Raw genomic sequence first — 20,492 nt, 5'->3', positions numbered from 1 at the left:
CGCCGGGCTTGATCCCACGAACTGTGGGATCATGACCTGAGCCGAAATCAAGAATCGAGAATGGGTAGCTTAACTGACTGAGCCGCCCAGGCGCCCCTGAATGCCTTTCTTATGCTTTCGATTTTGACTCATGGGAAAAGCTTCCTTATTCAAAAGTTAAATACATCTTTTAAAAGTTTAATGAAACGAAACCCCTGTGTTCTGAGGAATCACGTGGGGAGCTTGTTTTAAAATGCAGATTTTTAGGCCAAATCCCCAGATGTTCTGAGTCAATTGGAAATTGGAGAACCTGCATTTTGCAACAAGCAGCCTGGGTGATTCTGACATAGATGGTTCCAGAATCGAAGAACTGTGGGGCATATGGCCATAGACTACATCCATGCAACAGCTTTCTTTTTACTGAACAGTGACTACATGCATGTGTCCATTTCATAAATTATGCTTTATTGTATTAAGAAATAAAACACATTTCTTACATTCTATGACTTAAATATTCAGCTTACTATACTGGCTTTGAGTTAATGTCACGCAGACCATGTACAATGTAATAGAAGCATTGGAAACATTTCTTGAAAAATAAGAATACAATCAATGAGCACACTTCACAGAATTTTACATGGTCACACAGTTTGCACATTTAAAAGGACCTGAATCATTCATATTAATATTGTGAATTTCTTATAAATAATTCATTAGTCTAACGAGTCTAGGCAAAGCCAAGCCATGACATTATTTATACTAAGTACCACACCTGGAATTTGTTCTCACTTCTTTAACACAGAGCACATTTTTGATGCAATAAATATTTACAGTTAATAGTAACAAGTACAATTATAATTTACAAAATATAAGTCTAATATTTAAAACAAAACAGAAAATGACATAAAGAAGTTTGTGCCATGTATTTTTACAACTCACCGAATCAACCCTTTCAACAAATTTTATTACCCCAAACTCTGCCAACTTGGATGCAAGAAAGGTTATGTTTGAATCAGTCAAGGCCAGATTACAGAGGGGAAAAAATTGTTTTTAAATCAATTTCACTTTCCTAATGTTATTCATTATCAATATCAATATGTCAATAGCACTAGCTAAAACTGAAGCAAATTGATGAAAAATTTGGATTCAAAACAGTCCCAAATTATATGTGTACCTTGCACACTGAAATCTCGAGTTATACCAAAATTTTCAAACTCGTCTGGGAATTAATGAGGTGTTGAATGTGTGAAGTTTTACTGTCCCATTAAAATGATCCTTTTGAAAGACCATAAAATTATGTGAGTCCTTCCATGTCATTCTATGGCTCTGGGAATGAATTTTAAATTTAGGGAACAAAAGAGAAATAATCTTATCTTCCAGAATGTGAGCTCTGAATGGGCAGTGGTTTCTGGGTTTGTAACAGAAACCCATACCTGAACTCAGATTTTAGTCCGGGAGACATTTTTCTGTTAAAGGCTATTCACGTAGCCTGGGTCTCCAGGCTCAGGGAAATCATCTGCTATCATGTCTTACTGGTTTTTTTGGGGGAGGGGGGAAGGTGGGGTGATGGGGGAGGGGTTCCACCCCTTCCTGATACCTGTTCTCCAACTAATCCCACTTCAAAGAAAGGTGCCTGGATTGACTGTTCTCACTTGGATCCTCTGTATATGGCCCTTCGCCAAGGGTTGTCTCTAGTCGGTCACAGAACTAGGTGGGAAATTCTTCCCGGGGCTTCCATTTGCCACCGAATTTTGTCTCTGGGGGCAAGTGAACTAAGGGACTTCCTTGTCCACCTACTCTGTGCTACATTTCAGCCTCTGCCTGCAGTGAGTCCTTAACTTAGGTGCTTAGAAACATCTTCCATGCCCTTGGTGTACAGTCCTCGACTTCATCAGTGGTTCAGGCCTTTGGACAAAAGCTAGAGTAGGGAATGGGATTATCTATCAGTCACTGTGAACTTAATTTCCCACATGGGGCTGGATTTGGGAAGCAATGCTGAGCAGTGGAATGGGATACATCGAGCTGGAATTCATGCTTGGCCCCTACCTAAAGAAAGGGTGTCTTTGAAGGCCAAAGTTATGGTAAGAGATTGCTGGATATTAAAGTTGTTGTGTTTGTGTTGGGGGTGGAGGGCTGCCGGAGGATTGTCTTAAGAGGGATCCAGGTCCACATTAATACTCTGCCATTCAACTGCGGCGTGTGACCTTGGGATGGTGAAGTGATCTCCCTGAGCTTCAGCTTCATCATCCGAATACTTGTCAAGGTGCTTGTGAGGAAGAATAGAAATGTGCGCAGCACTGCATTTGGCACACCATTGCTGCTTGGTGAAATCGAGCACCTTCCTTTCCAGCACTTCTAATAACATTTTTTTAAGTTTATTTATTTTGAGGGGGAAGGGCAGAGAGATTGGGAGAGACAGAACCCCAAGTAGGTGCCACACCGTCAGCGCGGGGCCCGACACGGGGTTCAAACTCACAAACCATGAGATCGTGACCTGAGCTGAAATCAAAAGTCGGACGCTTAACTGACTGAGCGACCCAGGTGCCCCCTTCCAGCACTTCTAGAGTCATAGAACTCCACTAAGGTTTCACACAAATGTGTGATCTATGACTTGTGGTTTTGCTCCCCATGATCCCGTCCCTTCTTAGGCTTCCACTTCCGTGTGACATGGAATGCTGTTCTGGCTAATATGCCTCCCTGGTGCAACCAACAATGGCATCATTCCCTGCCTTGGGCCAAGTTAAACAGACTCACTTTGCAGGCACAGACTATCCCGTAAACTGGGAACGTCCAGGAGTATAAATGAAATCAGAGTTCACTGAACCATATGAAATCACCTTTTTGTAGGTCAAGTATGGTCCAATAGCTGTAGTTTCATGCTTCAGCTTCATAGTTCCATGGGTCTTTTAATTTAATCGCACATGGTCACCAATAAATGTCATTTACTAATTTCCATAGTAAAGGAGGCTAAGCAGCTCTTTGGCCAGCAGGGACGGCTGAGATTAGACGAGGCAGTGAGTATAAAAATGCTTTATAGACCACCAACATTAGGTAAATGCAAATTATTTTTTTAAATTAATCATGGACACATAATATTTGAACCCAGGGGCTGTTAAACTTTTTAAAAAGTTAGATAAATTCCACTGAGTGCATTTCTAACGTGGTCTCACAAAAGAAAAGTCTGTTTTCAGTCTGTGATTTGTTGATTGCTCTGGATATATTGAGCTGGAGTTCACGCTTGGCCCCTACCTAAAGGAAGGGTGTCTTTGAAGGCCAAAATTATGGTAAGAGGTTGCTGGATATTAAAGTTGTTGTGTTTGTGTTGGGGTGGAGGGCTGCCAGAGGTTTGTCAAGGTGGGTGCTGAGAGGAATGACCATCACATACAGGATAAACTAGGGCTTGGTTTCTTTGAATAGCTCACACAAAGCCTGGACCCAGGAGAGTGAATAGAATAATGTCTTGTTTTCAGCTGTTCATCTATTTTATGAAAACGCAGCCAAACATTAGACAAATGTGCAAAATGTGCCCCATTCCTCCCAGCAAGCCAGGGTTAGCGATGGCACTCTCTAACAGCTGCTTCGGGGCCTGGATGTGAAGGGCGGAAATGTCCAGAAAGTCGGCCTCTCTCGCATCTCACCTCCACAGAAGTGTGTACTATTCACTCACTTCTCACGTGGTCAGGTTTCCAGGGCGATCATTCCTATCTAGCTTTCAGGAAGGTGACTTAGCCACCTTTTAGTCCACAGGTTGAGGATGTCATTCAACTCATAGTTCCCAAGCAAAGCTCATCTCTCTTACCAGAAGACATTTGGTACATGCATTGACTCTGAAACCAACAACCAACTGCTACTTTTGGCATAAACAAAGACTTTACAACTTCAATGTGCACGTGTCCTTTGGACAAGTTCATTTATTTCTGTTCAGTGAGGCTTTTCATAACAAGCTGAGCTCGGGTTCATCTGAAGCAGCCTCTAAACTGTTTATTTACCATCCTTCCCCACTTCTCCATTCTTCAAGATGAAACCAAATTGTTTGTGTGGCAAAGAGGGAAACAAGAGGGCTTGTTAATGAGGCAGAAGGCCAGGGTCAGTGGGGGGGCCGGGTGGTGAGGGCAGCCAGAAGAAGGGGTTTAGCCATCCACACTTATGGGGAATCATCACCGACAGGGAGGGGCCTCGCCTGCGCCAAGCAGGGAGGATCATCTTGCTGTGGAATATCGCTCCTAACAGCAGCTGCGCCCTCCCTGCCAGCGGCGGCCGATGGTGGGCAGGCTGCCTTGTTTATTGCTTAATCTATCACTGTTGAGCTGCCTGCCTCAGGGAGGCTCAATTTAAGATAGATTGAAAGGTAGTGTCTGTCAATTGAATAAACACAGATGGTTTTCCACAGAAAAAATTGATTTTTTCCCCCCTCACCAAAGACATAAGCGCTAAACGTGATTATCTTTGGAAGCCAGGCGTGAAATGTCTTAGCTCCAGCCCCTGCCACACTCTGCCCTAGCAGAGAGGTGATACCACATGGGGGCTTGGGTCTCTCTCACCGGAATTTTAGGGTCTTGAGGTGGAAGAAGAAGTTGGCTTCCCTGGAGAAGGGCCCGGGTAAGTCCGTCCCAATAAGCAGGTTCGCGTCCGTCCATCCATTGATTCCCAGTTTTACCAGTCCTGGGCCGTTGGCTGGCACACGCCTTCTACAGCCCTTCTGTTTAGAAGTCTCAAAGAGGTGACAAGATTTGCCTCAGGACACACAGCTGGACCTAGATTTCAGTCTCCTGAAATCCATGCCATGATGTTACCTGAAGGAGACATTAAGATGAGTCCTACTCCCAAAATGTCTTTGAAGGCAGGTAGTTCAGAGATGCTTGAACAGTTCACACAAGTACCCAGAATGCTACACAATGTAGCCCCTAACGAGGTACGAAGTCACTTATACTTAAGAGTTTTGAAGAAACCCAAGGGTAAAGTTGTGGAGCAGTAGTTGGAGATAACAGGTGCATGGAGGTCAGAGGTGAGTAGGGAAAGTACCCTTCGTATAATGAGGAGATTGAGCAATATGTTTTCTTATGTGTTTTTCAGCTTTAATCCCACAGCATAACAAGCTAATGGGACACCATTCATACGAATTATTCCAGGGAGCCCCTGAAAGCAATAGACTAGTCTGTCTCCTTCCATTCCACTAACATGAACATGAGTGTAGGATGTTGGTTGAAGGACTTCCCCAGACGAGTTGTTACAAAGGTAACAGAAGTGGGGCACCTGTGAGCAGGCTGGCTGTACAAATGCTTTAGAAACCAAACTGGAAGCAATGACAGGACTCAGAGGATTTCAGCAAGAGAGGGATCTTAGCACTGTCCTCTCATTCTAGAGATGAGAAAATGAGTCTAGAGAAAGGTTGATAGCCAAGCTTACATAGCTAGAGACTAAGCTGGGATGACCGACTAAAAATCTTCGTTCTTTCTGCTACACTTGCTCTTCAAACTGTCCAGTGTCATTATGGGCTCCCAGGAGAGCAGGTGGGAACAGTACAGAAGGGCATGTGGCTCACGGAAGGAAGTGAAGAGGTCTCACTCCAGCTAATACAACTGTAAACACAGATGTTCACAACTGTCTGGGTCCTAACTTCTCAAGCTCTGCAGACGGTGAGCACTTCCTTGTAACAAGAGATGAAAATCTTTCAGTACATGCCGTGTGGGAAAGAGAGCCAACGGTTCTTTCTCGCTTGGACAGAGAAAACCGGAATGAAAATCGTCTTCAGATGTAAGGGATACATATTACGGCACATTTGCAGAATTTGGATTTATCTGAAAGTGAGTTAACATGTTTGCAGTCCAGCAGAATTGGCCTATCATAGAGTCAAGAAAAACTTGATTCAGGGCTTCTAAAGTAGGATAGTCAAGTCTCTTTACTCAGGAAAATAAAAATATTTCAGTCCAGTTCTTTTCTGCACGCGGGCTGTTTCATAAATACTCCTCTTACATAGAAAGTTAATGAACCTGTGGCTGTTTTATAATCCATTCTTAACGCTAAGCCCCCTGCAAATTATTTATGCATATTCAAACAAATATATATTACTGAAATTTTATTCATTTCCTCTCACAGACTTTAGGTAAGCATATGTTAAATGTAAACATGTTTCTCTTTCCACTCAGGTGTGATCTTTTTTTTTTTTTTTCTTTCATATGAACTAACTGCTTCACTGGAGCAAAGAGCCAAATCTAAGTAAATATGTTTGGCTGAAAACCTGTATACCAAAAATAAATACTATATGTTATGCACTTATAAATGATGAATTGCGAGCAAGATCAGTTTTCCCCCAAAAGGATTTCTCTTCTATGGTAGGAGTGTACCATGGATGATTGAAATGGGGTAACAGCAAAAAGAATCTCCATTGAGTTAGAATTCAGAGCACGAGATACCAATTCACAGCCTCACGTGGATCTTTGTATACGTGTCTATGTGTCTGGCTGTGGTTTTGCCTTAAAATGATGTGTCGAGTGTTTCTCCTGTGTCCCCAGTAACATCTTTTAAAAATAATCAACACTCAGGGATTCGTCCTAAACTGGCTTCCAGTGTTATCAATTTGGGGATGGTCCATCATACATGGGAATTTTTCATAGGGTTGACTTTCAGGTTACAAGTGTAAAAAAAACAGTTCCTTGGTTTGTGATCATAAACGTTCCTGAAAAATCACTCAAATCATATTTTTAAAGCACTAGTTTCTGCTTAAAGAAATGACAAGGTGAAGTCTTTCACAAAGTGGACATTTAATGTGTAATTTTTCTGCTGTATAAATCTATTTGTTCATGTAGTTTCTGTGACTTAATTGGCCATAACTGTATATCAGGGCTTGATGCTTAAAATAATACTTTCTTATTTGTTCCCTTTTCTAAAATACGGAAAGTTTGCTCTACATCAGAAGAATCATTCACAAGTTGAAATGGAAAATACAAATCTAGACGGGCCTTTCAAACGTAAGAGCAATCCATTTGGGCCTCTCTGCAACCTGCCTATACCAGTCATGAGCCTTCCAAAGGGTCTTTGGAGGGTACAGAGACAACAACAGGTGTGAGGGTTCTTTCCTAGCCATAAAGCATAACTAGGGGCCCCTAGGAGGACAGGGTCAAGGATCAGCCTAAACATACCCTTCATGACAGATGTTTCCGTTGATGAGGCTGAAGGTGGCCACAGAGGGGTTGGTACTCTTGAAGGAGGTCATGCAGGTGGTACTTCTGCCGGTGCTGTGAGAGCGGGTCAACAGGCCAGGGCGGCAACAGAGGAGCTGGGTGTTGAATTGTTTCCTGAAACTCTTGCTCAGCAGGTAGAGGGCAAAAGGGTTCACACAGGAGTTGGTGAAGGCCAGGAGGCGGGCACAGATGCTGGTGATGAAGTGGAGCATGGAGGTGTCCACCTCTGAGTAGTGGTAGGAGCGGTACAGGTAGATGATGTGGTTGGGGAGCCAGCAGAAGGCAAAGAGGCCCACAAACACCAGCACTGTCTTGGCGAGGCGCTTCCGGGATTCGATCTAAGGAGAGAGTCACGCACAGAGCCAGAGGGACCAAGGGACAGTGTTGGATGGATGCAGAGCGACAAAGATTCAGACAGAGAAAAGAAAAAAACAGGGAAAAAGAATTGTGGGAATAGATGAGCTCACAAAGCCACAGAAAAAGGGTTCAGTGGGAGAAAGGGGACAAGAGAGAATCCAATAAAATGGGAGAAAAGCAACAGAAACAGATGGAAAAAGGGTGTGTGTGGGGAGGGGGGAGTCAGAAACACAGACATGAAAAAGCCAGGAAGCAGAAATCCATGAGGTAGAATATAGTTAGAACGTGCCACTGAGAACAGATCTTTAAACAAAGTTGATTACATGCTTGAATGGATTGCTCAATGAAATTCTAGTAAGTGACCTCTTTTTCCTCCAGAGAGCTCTGGTGCCGTTTATCGGCCATATGACTTCATGTCTTTCTGGGCTACACAGTTAATAATTTCTTATTCCCCCTGATGCTCAAAAGAGCAGCCAGCTTTGTTCTTCCTCATTGGCCAAATCAAAATAACTTCCTATTATTATTATTTTTAGTTTCAACTTATTTCTGGGCTATACTAATATAGGGAGGTTCTTAGACAAAGTGGGCTGAGGATCGTTTGCTCCCAACACCCTCTGGTACCACTGCAAGGGGAAACGTCGTTCTCGTTAAAGAACTAGAGGCACAATGGATGTTCACTATTGAGAGGCCTTTCAAATATGGAGACAGTTTCACTGAGAACTGCCACTCTCTCCTCATAATTGAGGCAAACAACAACAACAACAACAACAACACTTTAAAGGGTGAAGCCACCGAGTCAGTGGTACATTTAAATGGATGGGGAGTCTTTCTGCTTTTGCATCATAAATGCCACAAGATCTACATTTGGACTAGAAAGCAAGAACTGACAAAGAGGATAAAGCCAGAGTCCCTGGTTTCTACTATTCATACCTCAAATCTGAAATTCTGTAGGATTATGGGGGACAGGGAAGGGAATCTAACACATGTGGAGGGCATTCTGCATTCTGGGCACTCTAGGTCATATATATGCTCTGTCTTTTAATCTTCCAGCCTTACAATATGTGGGTTATCACCCTGTATCATGGGTAAGGGAACTGAGGCTCAGAGAAAGTAAGTGAGTTAAGTCATGAAGTCTGGATAAGAACCCAAATCAATGTGAGCCTATCTTAGTCCAACGACTTCTTTTTCTTCAACCAGCTCCTTTTCCCCCGCTCCCTCTGCTTTGTCCCCATGTGGTGACACTCTTCCTATCCAAACAACGTGATTGGAATTTAAAGAAGTCACATCTCTATGGGCCTCAACACTTTATTTTGTTACCAACAACACTTCTTCAGATATTCCTCAAAAGGAAACCCATACTTCAAATCTTCCAGATTCTCAATACCTCCCTAGCTTAGGTCTTTAATAAGAGAACAAGATTATAAAAAACACCTGAAAACCTGGGCTTCTGTGGCTAGGAGTTTCCATTTACCATCTGGCCACAGATCACCCACCTCCTCTAATTGCAGAATCAGGTGTGCTTGTCAGTGGAGTCCAAAAGGGATCAGATCCCTAAGGAGGAAACAAATCAATCCTCAGCACCCACCTGCTTCTTGACATGTATATTCCCTTCCACAGGCAGATTGTAAGCGCTCTGGATCAGATTTTTAGCAATGAAGTAGTAGTAGACAGAGATAATCGACAGTGGGATGATGTAGAAGACCAGGAAGGAAGCCATGGAGTGAATTTTGGGGTGCAGCTCATTAGAATGTGGGTACGGAGCACAGCTAATGAAGGTCTGGTTGGTGCTTTCCTCATGAAAGGGATGTAGATCAGAAAACACAGCCTCCGGGATTGCCAGAAGCATGGAGATAACCCAGATCAATGCAGCTTTGAGGCAGATCTTCATCAGAGCATGAGAGGCCTGGATATCCATCGGCCGGACGATGGCTTTGTACCTGGGGCAGGAAAGATGGAATGTTCTGTGTAAGTTGGCTAATATTATTATGGATGCCCCAAGGATGGGGCAAGCCAGGCAACTGGGTGCAATATTTAAGGAAGCGCTCACGCTCAGGTTCATGCAAGTGCTGACTCTGAACTCATACTACCATGACAGTGAGTGCCTCCCTAAATGTTATACCCTGAGCACATTGCTTTCCTTATCCTAGTCCTGGCTCTGAAGGATGCGTTCTTGTTTCTTCACCCACAATCTCTCTTGATTTTAAGAACATTTCTCAGAAAAGCTGAAACTCCTTTCATTTTTCTTCTTAACTCACAGAAATTAATAGCAGGCATGTTTAAAGAAGGACACAGGGACAAGGAGTTTGAGTCCTTTTTTGGCAAAGCCTTCATTTTGAGTATTCGAGTGCAGTTCAGGGAACCTGAAGTCATTGAGTATTTATACATGCCTCTTCTCTTTTTCAAAGGGTGCAGAACAAATAGCCCACTGAAAATGTTATACCAGAAGCATCCCTGTAAGTGTCAAATTAATCTTTCCCCTGCCCTCTTGCAGTATTTAGGTTCCTCCTGGTTTCTGTGCTATATGTGCCCCGGACTTGGGCTGAATGCTTTGGGAAGCAGACATTGAGAGGAAACCAGAAGGATAAGAGGTTTAGTGGGGAGTCTTACCTGTGAAAGGCAAAAGGGAAGGAAGCAAGATTAGATGGAGGGTAGCTGTCAGCCCCAATGCAGACCTGACAAGGTCTACACCAGTGAAAGTGACCAACCATCCTAATTTGTCTGGAAATTTCCCAGCTTTAGCATTGAACATCCTACATCCTAGGAAATCTCTCAGTCCCAGCAAACCGTGACAGCTGGTCACCCTATGCCAGCCTAATGGTACCAAAGATTGTCCAGTGAAGTCCTGTCTTGGGTAGAAATTGCCAGGCCCTTGTATCACCACCTTGCCTAGTCATGGGCTGGGGCCACCCAAAAGGAGTGTGACCTCAGTTACTCTCTGGTATAGTCACTGGGTGGGAACTGTCCACGAAGAGCATGACCATAGCTTGAAAGCTGAAGTGGACCCTGAAGGGACTGACAGCCACAGGCTATCAGATAACTACTGTACCTGCAGCTGAGTAGTGAATCTTTTGTTCAAGGGAGGTCTGAGCAGAGCAACCCAATATCTGCCACAACTCCCCATACAACACACCTAGCACATGAGCTGCTATAGTGTGGAAGTTGATGTGAATTGGGACCAACTAAATGTGAGGGTGTTTATTGCTGAAAATGCTGTGTTAAAACTGGTTCTACCACTGATACTCTATTATATGATAGACTTCGGTGATGGGGGAACACTTATTTCCACTTGCTTCCATGTTGATTAAGCTCCCGTTGGGTTACCACTCTTTGCTGCACCCTGATTCCTCATTCACTTTCTGCCTCCCTCCAGGGAAAGGGGAGTGAGTTATTAAGAGGTGAGTTTGAGAAAAAGAACCTAGCATGTACTCTGGGCTCAGAGAGGCCCATGGTTGTCTAATTGCCCCTGACTAGGGAAATGGCACATGTAATATAGGAGATCAGGTGTTTGCAAGTTCATTATTGCTGTGGACCTAAGTCACAATCTCCAAACAGCTTTATCCGGCATAGAAGCAATTATTTTTATCATTCTCTATTTCTTTATCTAGCTCTCTCTTCCCAGCTCAGGTAGAAAAGAGAGGGCTCTTACTTAATGGACATCCCCAGCATTCTAGAACAATACTATAGCCCCACTTTAGTGTACCTGGGTTTGCTTTTCCATCCATAAATTAGTTCATTGTAAACAACACACTAACATAAAAACTTCAAAGGAAGTTCAATTTTCTTCTGGCACTTTCTCTAGTTACTGTTCATCTCAAGCATTTTTATTCCTAGAATGTAGGTAAGGAATTTATATCTTTAAAGGTACATGAACATCTCTAGCCAAAGATATCTCTAATAAATCAATTAGAGATAAAGTAGTAATCTAAGTTACTCCAAGTGAAGTGAAGTGAAGCTGATTCACTCCTGCATGAGGCAGAAAACAGAGTGAATGGCTTACCTCCTTCCCTCTTGAGAATCTTGTACTCCTAAGTACAAAATGCCATGGGAACTGTTGAGCTGCTATTTCAAATTCATAACTTTTAAACATAAAAGATAGTATAAAAGCATTACTTTTATAGTTTTGCCAGAAAAATAGTTTGAATCTAAATCTAAATAAGCTTCTAGATCTATGTACCAGTTTTCAGGAAATACGAAGATAAAAGAATCTGCTAAATGATGCCATGAAGATACAGTCCAATCCTGAATTGGAAAATTCTGTAGGAATGACTCCATTTTTTTTTTCAACAAATATATGGCATAAAAAAGGAGGGAGAAAAAAGTTTTTAAAAAAGGAGGGAAAATGGTTATAGACCTACTGAGATGTGTCATACATATCAATTCAGTGCAAAGTGTAGACTCCTTTTAGATTTTGATTCAAACCAAACAACCATAAAAAGATATTTTTGAGACTATTGAGGAAAATCAAATCAGAAAATCATTCAGATTTAGTACTGGTGATATTAAGGAGTTATTTTTAATATACTGGGTGCAATAATGGCATTGCAGTTCTGTGGTTTTAAAAAGACTGTATTTATTAAAAACATGCCTTAAAATATTTACCATGAGTATATTTGCAGTGAAATACTATAATGTCGAGGAATTGCTTTTAAATATTCAGATACGTTCATATTTCGCTTGTACAATTAAAAAACAAGTAAAGGGACTTAACAGAAGACCATGGGGGAAGGGAAGGGGAAAAATAGTTACAGAGAGGGAGGGAGGCAAACCATAAGAGACTCTTAAATACATAGACTAAACTGAGGGCTGATGGGGGGTGGGGGAGAGGGGAAAATGGGTGATGGGCATTGAGGAGGGCACTTGTTGCAATGAGCACTGGGTGTTGTATGTAAGCGATGAATCACAGGAATCTACCCCCAAAACCAGGAGCACACTGTATATGCTGTATGTTAGCCAATTTGACAATAAATTATATTAAAAAAAAAAAAAAGAAAGCTCCACACTGAGATATACTGTGGCAAATTTATAAACTTAAGGTTATAAAAAGAGTTCTTGTATCCAGGCAGAAAAAATAAATCATTATCAGGGGGAAAAATAAGTAAAGGGCGCCTGGGTGGCTTAGTTGGTTTCAGCTCAGGTCATGATCTCATGGTTTTGTGAGCTCAAGCCCTGCGTAGGGCTCTGTGCGGGCAGCACGGAGCCTGGAGCCTGCTTGGGATTCTCGGTCTCCCTCTCTCTCTGCCCCTCTCTGATTCACACTGTCTCTGTCTCTCTCAAAATAAATAAATAAACCTAAAAACAATTTTTTTTAAATAAGTAAAAATGCACCGCAAACAATTTTCGGTTTTAGAATATTCATAAATTATCACAGTAATTAAAGAAATCCCATTTACTAAGCTCTTGCTATGTGCCAAGCAGAGAATACCATCTACATTATCTCACTTATATTCCAGACAACAGATAGGTGCTATTATCCTCATTCTACAGGGGACAAACCGAAGTTCACTGTTAGAGGTGGTGGAATCAGCATTCAATTGAGGACCAACTCCTTTCAGGGTGTCACAGCTCTTTTAGAAGAAAGCTTTGGGTAAATCCTTCTTAGAAGCAGAGAAACAGCAGAAATTTCCCTAATGCGTCTGGAACACACCAAATGTTCCCTGGAAGTCTAATGGTTTTCTAGAACATGGAACATATCAGTCTACTTCTTCTTCTGGTTTAGACAGGAAACACCACTGGTGGGGGGGGGGGTTCTTGTTTAGGAGTGATGGCTGGTTGGACTGGGGTGGCTACTTAATCTAAAGGAGCCAGTGAACTGCCTGTCCAGCTACTAAAGAGCCTCTCTTTCTCTTGAGCATTTAAACTGAAAAAAATGAGAGGATGTAGTCATGTAGTCAATAACAGATGCTGGAAATAAAAGATTTTGATGCCAGGGAAGGGATTGGGCATATTTTAATGGGTGCAAGATGAACGAGCAGCATAGGTAGACTGAGAGAAAGAGAAAGAAAGAGCCAGACATGAAAGCAGAAGCTGAGATGATGCGGCCCTAAGTCAAACAGAGGGTCCTTGGTTTCTGGCACATGAACTGCTTTGGAATGTACGAGAGGTCTCCTGTTACAATCTTAAAATTCTTCCATTCCCTTTTCACCTGAGTTAGTCTGAGTGGCTTCTGTTCTTTGTCAACAAAAGAGCCTTATCTAGAACAGTTAGACATGACGGACATTTAAAGTTATCATCAGGGGCGCCTGGGTGGCTCAGGCGGTTGAGCGTCCGACTTAGGCTCAGGTCATGATCTCGCGGTTTGTGAGTTCGAGCCCCACGTCGGGCTCTGTGCTGACAGCTCAGAGCCTGGAGCCTGTTTCAGAATCTTTGTCGCCCTCTCTCTCCATCCCACCCCTGCTTGTGCTCTGTCTCTGTCTTTCAAAGATGAATAAACATAAACAAAAATTAAAAAAAAAAAAGTTATCATCAGATTTATTTCCAGTATCGTTTCGCATACATCACCCCCTACTTGCTGCCCTCTGAGAGAATGAGCTGTCAACTTTAATTGTACCCAAGAGATAGACTAGTCCATGGTCTGTTCCTAAAGTCTCCACTGCTTTCCTGCCTTCCTCCTTTCTTTCTGCCCAATCCCGGAGTCTCCATACATCTGAATCCTGTCCTTTCAAATTCCAGTTGATAAGTATCATCTTGATAAAGATTTTGCTGCCCAATCTAGGCTTCCATGATTCCTGTTCTTTCTCCTAACCTGTCTAATTTCATGACAGGATTATTGATTCCTTTCACATAATGCTTGCTATGCACCATCTTGAATTGTTTGCTAGCTTTCCGTGGGTATGTCTTTTCTACCTGACTTTCTAATAAATGTCCTGAGGTTAGAACATCTTTTTCTCTTCTCTTCCTTCTGTGTCACTAAAAATGTTCCAGGTCCCTTGTTCTGCATGCCACTTACTTCAAAGCAGAGGCTCAGTGCATACTTGCTAATTAATTGATAATAATATGTGTCTTGCAGGTGTGTCTCTTATTTCCAACTTCTCAAAAATGAGAGTAGATTCACCTTTACATACTTAGTAAAATTCATTCTTCCACAGACTGACAGATTCACTCCTGATACCATGGGCCTCAAGACAATTGCTTCCCACTCCTGAAAACATCTGTGCACCATTTTTCCTATGCAAACATTGGAAAGGTCAGAAACATTCTGTGGAATGAGATTAATGTCTCAAAGAGATTTTTGGCAAGTAGAAGTAGCCAGCTCCCACATCCAGGTTGGAAACCTTTGCCCACAGAAAAGTATGTCTTTTATTCAAATACGGGCACTTTGTTTATTTTTAGGGACCCAGCATTTCAGCCTTCATTTGTAATTACCTATTGAGGTCTGGAGGAGTTGTTGAACAACACTATTTTCAACTCTCCTGATGCACACTACCTGTGGCGGACTGAGGTGAAGAGAAAACTAAAGTAATTAAACGGTCTCTAGGTAATTGGCACATCGTCAGCATTTAAATTAGAATCCTAATACCTAATCAGATTTGACAAGAGTATTAAACATTGGTTCTATTTTCTCCTGAGAATAACACCAGGGACTTTTCTGAAGAAATGTGAGGCAATTATTAGCTGACTTGTAAAATGACTAGAATCCAGAGTCATGGAATCTTCTCTCTCTTTGAGCATTTGTGCAAATGGAGAACTTGCTGATCCTTGGTGCTCATCCAGCCATTATCTTTAAGTGTGTAACAGATTACAGTTATTCTTTCCTGTTCTTCTCTCCAGGCCAAATAACTCCAATGCTCTTTTCACTCCTTCTTAATATACTCCAGTCTTCTCTGGGCTCTAATGTGGACTTGGGAGCAGCGCTTCCTAATGGTGATTCTACCAACTGGATTTACGGTCTTGGACAAATCATGGGCTCTTTGCACTTCAATATTCTCATCCCTTAAAAGAAGATCATAACCACAACCTTCAATGATTCTGGCAAAAGTGATTAAACTGCTGAGGAAGAGGTTTTAGGGGAATAGGATGTTCACATAGTCTCAAAGAGTCTCCCTATAGACTACTATCTACCCGCAAAGAGGAAAATGTACCTTTATGTTGGGGAGCTCCAAAAGTCACCCCTTTAACCAAGTAGTCAAATCCAGAGTGAGCTTCTCTGATAGTCCAAGTAGGCACAAGGTCTAGGGCCCATGATACTTGTAGGAGTTTAGAAAAGTGTTTTAATTTCTTTTAAAAACCAGATGAAAAAAATGAATACAATGCATCTTGGATTATATTTATCTTTATGCTGAAATAATTATAAAATAGAATTCTTAATATTTTTTTTTTTGTGGAGAAAGGGTCCTATAAAGGTAAAAATACCAAGGGCCCATGAAATTCATAATTTGGCCCTGATTTAATTTAGCATCACCAATAATGGGACCATCTGAGATCATGTGCCTCCTGATATAATGCAATGGGATAAACACAACATTGCCAATGCAGTTGTCTTGCTCCAAATTTTTAATCTGAATCTATATATGAAGAAACAATCAGACAAATCCAATTCTGGCACATTCTACAAGATAACTGGCTTAGAGTCATCAAAACAGTCCACATCATTTTTTAGAAGAATATAGGGGAGTTATTGTTATACCTCAAAGGAGATTAAAGAGGTATAATAAGTAATCCTTTTCACAGTATATACATACAGCAAATTATTATGTTATGCCTCTTAAACTTATACAATATTATGTGTCAATTATATCTCAACGACACCAGAAAAACAAAATATAACAACCCAATGCAATGTATATACCGTAATTTGATCCTGGATTTTTTTTAAAAAGGCAATAAATTACATTTTTTTGGAAAATGTGGGAAATAGGATTACATATTAGATTCTATTAATGAATTATTGTTAATTTCAGTAGGTGTGATAATGGAATTGGGGTTGTGCAGAAGAGTGTCCGTGTTCTTAGGAAACACACCGAAATAGGAGTGAAAGGTCAGGATATTTGTACCTTACTTTCCAGAATTCAACAAAATAAAACAAAACAAACAAATATGTGTATGTCTCACACTGGAGAGCAAGAACAATGTCTAGGGAATGCTAATTGTTGAATGTGGGTGGGTATTATACAGAAGTTCATAAACAAGGGAGAAAACATGCTAAAATACAGAATTTTAAAAAAGATAAAAGAGTAAAATAACAATTTTAAAACAACGTGTTATATATTTTATTGACTATAAACCCTTTTGTCATCAGAAAAACTTTATTATAATTATAATGTGACTGAATGTGTCATGTCTGATTAGTGCCTATACTAGGAATGAGGGAATTGTCTTTTTTGTTATATTCATATTGTTCTCTTGGGCTTGCAATTTTAGTATCATCTATAATCTGTGGGGTTTTGTTTTGCTCTGTTTTGTTCTGTAGGAATATTTTTAGGTCACTTGTCCATTTGGGGAGGTTAGTTTAATTAAAACTAGATCATACAAAAAAACAAAACAAAACAAAAAACAAAACAAAATACACAGCAATCTGCCAAACCTCTCCGAAACCTGAAAGTGCAGGGAAGAATAGGGTGCCATTGTTGAGCCTTCTATATGGTGGGACCTGTTCTCCTGCCACCCGAGCTGCACGTGATAAGGGATCCTCTGAGGTGGACTCGGGGAGAGAGTGAGCCTCAGTTTGGACACTACATATTACCAATATTTAGTTCATATTTTCTTTTAAATAAAAAATCAATATAAATATAAGTTTTGACGCTTTCCTCATTACCTGTTAGATCAGGTTGCACCTCTCCTAGAGGGCATGAACCCCACTTTGTGGTCTGTTATCCAATAAGATACTTTCCAGAAAATTTAGCAAATGTTTCAGGGAGTTTTCTAAGAGTCAGCAGATGAGACTTCTCTCCTTGCCCTGGGAGGAAGCAAGCTTTAAACTCAGGTGAAGGCAGAGGGTCATGATCCATATTACAAAGTGTAGTCATACTTTTTCTTTTTCTCATTTTCTTCAGAGAAAGATCAAGACACAGATCGTGGATCCACTCAGGTCCATCTCTGAGTAAAGTCCTGAAGTTTGTGAACTGCAATTCCCCCTCTATTGTGTTCTTTCCCTGTAGGCACATATGGTTTCCCTGAGACCAAACCCTGCTTTGGGGAGGGGCGTGCATAGCAGTCATTCCCTCTGTAGTTTGGCTTGACGTCAATGCGATCACTTTCCCCGCATGGAAAGTCCGACCTCCGATTGTAGAAAGAAGGATCTCTTTTGTTTATTCCAATAAACAAGTTTTGTTTATTCCTCCAGCAGATGGAGGAGCCACTGGAGGGGCAAGGGCTGCAGGCAGCCACACTTCTATTTACTTCTTCAAAGGCTTACTTTGCAACTACCATGTGGGAAGTTCTTTCTTGCAACAGATTGAAGAGGAAGAGTATTGTGTACCTGGGTTTCAATTAGATTGATTCTGTTAACAAAAACAGTAGCTAAAACTTGTGGGAGACTTACTGTGGATCAGGTAACTATGTTATGAGCTTTGTTTAAATTATCACTGTTTTATCTTCATAACAATTCTCTATAGTAGGTACTAATATTATTGTTCTTTTACAGATGAAGAAACTGAGGCAAAGTAACTTTTCTAAGGCCATTAGTGCCAAGCATTGGAGACAAGATTTGAGCCCACGGAGGCTTCTTCCTATCATGATGATCCTGTGGTTGACCAGGCAGCCTGGGCTTTCTGGTGTAGAGGAGGAAAAACGATTTTCTCTCTGCTGTTCTAGGTTCTTGGCCAAGACCCACCCACTCCCCCATAACAAAAGACAATTTAATAGGAGAAAAACAAATAGAAGTTTAATATCCTATATACTTCCTATACCCATGGGAGAGGCCCAGGAAAATGGAGTAACTCCCCCAAATGACCCAAGCCTCCATCTTAAATACCATTTCCAGTTAAAGGCAAAAGAAGATGGGGGGACAGGTATGGGAGGTTAACCAGGAAAAGTATAGTAAACAAGAGTAAGATTGTCATGCAGATCTAAATCTTGGCCTTCTTCATAGGAGATAGGAGCTCCTAGAGATTTAGAGTCATCCTCTCCCTGGTACAAAGACAGAGACACCCTTACAGATGGAGATTTCCCTTATAAATGGAAATGTCTCTTACCAAAAGGATAACTTTGATTAGGGTTTTCAGAGCTTGTCCTGTGCCTGCTGTTTCTTAAATAATCTGCCTAAAATAATCCTCATGCCAAAGAGGCACATTTTTGGGTAACAAATTCTTCTCCTTTTTGCTGGCATTGAAATTAAGGGAGAAAAGCAAAGAAATGATTAGAATGTCTGTTCCCTACCTACTCCGTCCATGGTGAAAGCACCAGGTTTCCAGGCAGGCACAAAAGTCCTTTCTTTCTTGAGTCTGTTACACTGAATCTCGGGACTCTTTCACTGCTGTATACACACCCTGACATTCCCTGTGGCCTGCGCCTAGAGTGAGGTCCGAGCTCTCTCATAAATTCAGAGACCTCAGGGCCTAAAGAGGCCATCCGAAGGAGACTTTGGAACCAAGCTGAAAACGGCATCAGGGAAGCTCTACAATCTGGGGAAGAGGCGCTGTGGTGGGAAAGGTTCGGAAGGGCAGGTACTGTTGGCATATGGCGGATGGAGAAGCTGAAGTATAAAATGAAAGAGAGAAGCAGACAATTATTGGACTTCTCTGGCAGAAGCAGTTGGGCAACTATTGACCCTTGGGCCCAAAGCGGGTTTCAGCAGGATGACCAATTCCGAAGCTCAGGGCTAATCCTGTAAGGGAATCCGTCAGAAGGGGTGGAAGCAGGATGAAATCTTACAGTTGCCAGTGGATATGTTTAAACTGACCAAGGAGCAGTAACCCAGTTAGATTTCAGTAGGTGTGCAAACATCCTGGCACAAGTTGTTCGGAGGCCATTCCTCAAAAATGTTATGGATGGAAGAACATATATTTATAACTTGTTAGACTTTTTCAGCAATTTATGAGCCAAAAAGTTTGAAGAATGTTTATAAATCTCACTTGCAAGCTGCAGTTAGACATAACCTGCATTTACTCTACTGAGTAACACAAAAGAGAGCAGAGAGTGGGGAAAAATCACAAAGCCAGAGAAAAATCACCCATGCTCTAGGGTAGAAGGTAAAGTAGACTCGGGGTAATAAATTGTCTTCCTAAATTGTCATTCACCCCCAAACAGACCCCGAGACGGGGATTTAGGCGCAAGTAGTTTGTTTGGGAAGGGATCCCAGGAAGCACAGGGAGGGAATAGGGAAGTGGGACAGGGAGGGAATGGAAGCCAATGAGTACCACTCCGGGCAACTGGAGCACAGGCCTGCTGGGGACCCCTTGAGAGACTGGTGAGCACATTCCAGAACTGTGCCACCAAGGCGTGAGGAAGCTGAGGTGTTTCCCATTGATTCCCATCCCTCTCTGGTTGAGGATGGTCTTCTAGTGTTAACTCTGGAGTGCTCCCCCTGCCCCAAACCTTCCCATGGCCAGATATCACTCTCACTCAGAGAGAACAGCCAACCCAGCGGTGTAAGTGACCTCCAGGGAGTGCGAGGGATATGGGTACGCCACCAATAGTGACCGATATGTAAATTTTTCTCCCGGTCCTGTCAGTTTCTCAAACACATATACAAAAAAATGAAATATCAGGGACATTATTAGTTTTTAAATATACTTCAAATTATTGGAGATAAAAATAGAATTTAAAAAATTTTTTTAAAAATTTTTAATGAAAAAAATTTTGTATTAAGTTTATTTATTTTGAGAAAGAGAGAGAGAGAGCACAAGTGGGGAAGGAACAGAGAGAGGAAGAGAAGATCCCAAGCAGGCTCTGTGCTGTTAGCACAGAGCCTGATGTGGGGCTCAAATTCAGGAACTATGAGATCATGATCTGAGCCGAAATGAAGAGTCAGACACTCAACCACCCGAGCCACCCAGGCACCCCTTTTTTTTTTTAAAATAAGAATTATTAAAGCTCAAA

The 20,492-nt window shown here is 41.7% G+C and overlaps 1 protein-coding gene across 2 annotated transcripts in view; it reads right to left on the bottom strand.

The window, feature by feature from the left end:
- Positions 1 to 423: 423 nt before the first annotated feature.
- GRPR (gastrin releasing peptide receptor) overlaps positions 424 to 20,492 on the bottom strand; it is a 38,410-nt gene continuing 18,341 nt past the window's right edge. Inside the window, exons 2-4 of one of the 2 annotated variants that reach the window (XM_058712587.1) lie at positions 9,103 to 9,454; positions 7,119 to 7,498; positions 424 to 4,772 (exon numbers count right to left, since the gene is read on the bottom strand). In XM_058712587.1, the coding sequence (XP_058568570.1) occupies positions 4,769 to 4,772; positions 7,119 to 7,498; positions 9,103 to 9,454 (736 nt within the window). In that variant the 3' untranslated portion in view covers positions 424 to 4,768. Of the gene's footprint in view, positions 7,499 to 9,102; positions 9,455 to 20,492 lie in introns of both variants that reach the window. The other variant, XM_058712586.1, reaches the window with a different exon arrangement.

The sequence above is a fragment of the Neofelis nebulosa genome, chromosome X (genome assembly GCF_028018385.1).
Source record: "Neofelis nebulosa isolate mNeoNeb1 chromosome X, mNeoNeb1.pri, whole genome shotgun sequence".
In the NCBI taxonomy this organism is placed as follows: domain Eukaryota; kingdom Metazoa; phylum Chordata; class Mammalia; order Carnivora; family Felidae; genus Neofelis; species Neofelis nebulosa.
This window is presented reverse-complemented; position numbering and strand designations above follow the sequence as displayed.